Source organism: Ricinus communis, unplaced genomic scaffold (assembly GCF_019578655.1).
Source record: "Ricinus communis isolate WT05 ecotype wild-type unplaced genomic scaffold, ASM1957865v1 Ctg34, whole genome shotgun sequence".
NCBI classification, from domain to species: Eukaryota; Viridiplantae; Streptophyta; class Magnoliopsida; order Malpighiales; family Euphorbiaceae; genus Ricinus; species Ricinus communis.
The window spans coordinates 45,001-47,500 of record NW_025963468.1 but is presented as its reverse complement, the minus strand read 5'-3'; the positions used below and the strand labels follow the sequence as shown (position 1 = coordinate 47,500).

Sequence of the window (2,500 nt, the reverse complement as noted above, 5' to 3'; positions counted from 1 at the left end):
CCTTTTAGTTCAAAACAATCAATATGTAGAATCAGAACAAGTGATTGCTGAAATTCGGGCGGGAACATACACTTTGAATTTTAAAGAGAAGGTTCGAAAACATATTTATTCCGATTCAGAAGGGGAAATGCACTGGAGTACTGATGTATACCATGCACCTGAATTTACATATAGTAATGTCCATCTCTTACCAAAAACAAGTCATTTATGGATATTATCAGGAAATTCGTGCAGATCCAGTATAGTTCCTTTTTCGCTCCATAAGGATCAAGATCAAATGAACGTTCATTCTCTTTCTATCAAAAGAAGATATATTTCTAGTCCTTCCGTAAATTCCGTAAATAATGATCAAGTTAAACCCAAATTCTTTAGTTCAGATTTTTCGGGTAAAAAACCAAGTAGGATTCCTTATTATTCAGAACTTAATCGAATCGTATGTACTGGTCATTGTAATCTCATATATCCCGCGATTCTCTACGAGAATTCTGATTTATTGGCAAAGAGGCGAAGAAATAAATTCATCATCCCATTCCAATCAATTCAAGAACAAGAAAAAAAACTAATGACCCGCTCCTCGGCTATCTCGATTGAAATACCGCTAAATGGTATTTTCCGTAGAAATAGTGTTTTTGCTTATTTTGACGATCCCCAATACCGAAGAAAGAGTTCGGGAATTACTAAATATGGGGCTATAGGGGTGCATTCAATCGTCAAAAAAGAAGATTTGATTGAGTATCGGGGAGTCAAAGAATTTAAGCCAAAATACCAAATGAAGGTAGATCGCTTTTTTTCATTCCCGAAGAAGTGTATATTTTACCCGAATCTTCTTCCCTAATGGTACGGAACAATAGTATCATTGGGTAGATACACCAATCACTTTAAATACAAGAAGTCGGGTGGGCGGATTGGTCCGAGTGGAGAGAAAAAAAAAAAAATTGAGCTTAAAATCTTTTCTGGAGATATCCATTTTCCGGGAGAGACAGATAAAATATCCCGACACAGTGGTATCTTGATACCACCAGGAATGGTAAAAACAAATTCTAAGGAATCAAAAAAACAGAAAAACTGGATCTATATCCAACGAATCGCACCTACCAGGAAAAAGTATTTTGTTTTGGTTCGACTAGTAATCATATATGAGATGGCGAACGGTATAAATTTAGAAACACTTTTCCCCGGGATTTATTGCAGGAAAGGATAATCTGAAACTTCGAGTTGTCAATTATATTCTTTCTGGAAATGGTAAACCGATTCGAGGAATTTCTGACACAAGTATTCAATTAGTTCGTACTTGTTTAGTGTTGAATTGGGACCAAGAAAAAAAAAGTTCTTCTATCGAAGAGGCCCGCGCTTCCTTTGTTGGAAGTAAACACAAATGGTCTGATTCGTGATTTCTTAAGAATCAACCTAGTGAAATCCATATTTCATATATCAGTAGAAAAGGAATGATCCATCGGGTTCAGGGCCGATCTCTAATAATGGGGCAAATCCACCAATATTAATCCATTTTATCCCATCTATTTCAAGACAAGGATTCAACAATCACTTAAACAAAATCAAGGAACTATTAGTACGTTGTTGAATAGAAATAAGGAATGTCAATCTTTGATAATTTTGTCATCATCTAATTGTTTTCGAATGGATCCCTTCAACGATGTAAAACATCACAATGTAATAAAAGAATCAATTAAAAGAGATCCTATAATTCCAATTAGAAATTCGTTGGGCCCTTTAGGAACAGCCCTTCAAATTGCGAATTTGTATTTATTTTACCATTTAAATTTAATAACTCATAATCGGATCTCAGTAGCTAAATATTTGAAACTTGACAATTTAAAACAGACTTTTCGAGTACTTAAATATTATTTAATGGACGAAAACGGGAGAGTTATTAATCCCGATCCATGCAGTAACAGTGTTTTGAATCCATTCAATTTGAATTGGTATTTTCTCCATCATAATTATCATCATAATTATTGTCATAATTATTGTGAAGAAAGCTTCACAATAATTAGCCTGGAACAGTTATTTGCGAAAATGTCTGTATGGCCAAAAACGGACCACATCTAAAATCAGGTCAAGTTATAATTATTCACATTGGCTCTGTAGTAATAAGATCCGCTAAGCCTTATTTGGCCACTCCGGGAGCAACCGTTCATGGCCATTATGGAGAAATCCTTTACGAAGGAGATACATTAGTTACATTTATATATGAAAGTCGAGATCTGGTGATATAACGCAGGGTCTTCCAAAAGTAGAACAAGTGTTAGAAGTGCGTTCAATTGATTCAATATCGATAAACCTAGAAAAGAGAGTTGGGGGTTGGAACGAATGTATACCAAGAATTCTTGGAATTCCTTGGGGATTCTTGATTGGTACTGAGCTAACTATAGTGCAAAGTCGCATCTCTTTGGTTAATAAGATCCAAAGGGTTTATCGATCCCAAGGGGTGCAGATCCATAATAGGCATATAGAAATTATTGTACGTCAAATAACATCA

General features: G+C 35.1%; 1 protein-coding gene across 1 annotated transcript in view; it reads left to right on the top strand.

Annotated features, from left to right (window-relative positions):
- Positions 1-2,500, top strand: part of LOC125368993 (DNA-directed RNA polymerase subunit beta''-like) — a 4,545-nt gene that overhangs the window by 1,225 nt on the left and 820 nt on the right. The window contains 10 exon segments of the mRNA XM_048370378.1: positions 1-779; positions 782-859; positions 862-924; positions 927-1,176; positions 1,178-1,361; positions 1,363-1,436; positions 1,438-1,487; positions 1,490-2,023; positions 2,026-2,211; positions 2,214-2,500. The exon segment at positions 1-779 is cut by the window's left edge and continues 1,189 nt beyond it; the exon segment at positions 2,214-2,500 is cut by the window's right edge and continues 17 nt beyond it. Coding sequence (XP_048226335.1) covers positions 1-779; positions 782-859; positions 862-924; positions 927-1,176; positions 1,178-1,361; positions 1,363-1,436; positions 1,438-1,487; positions 1,490-2,023; positions 2,026-2,211; positions 2,214-2,500 — 2,485 coding nt within the window.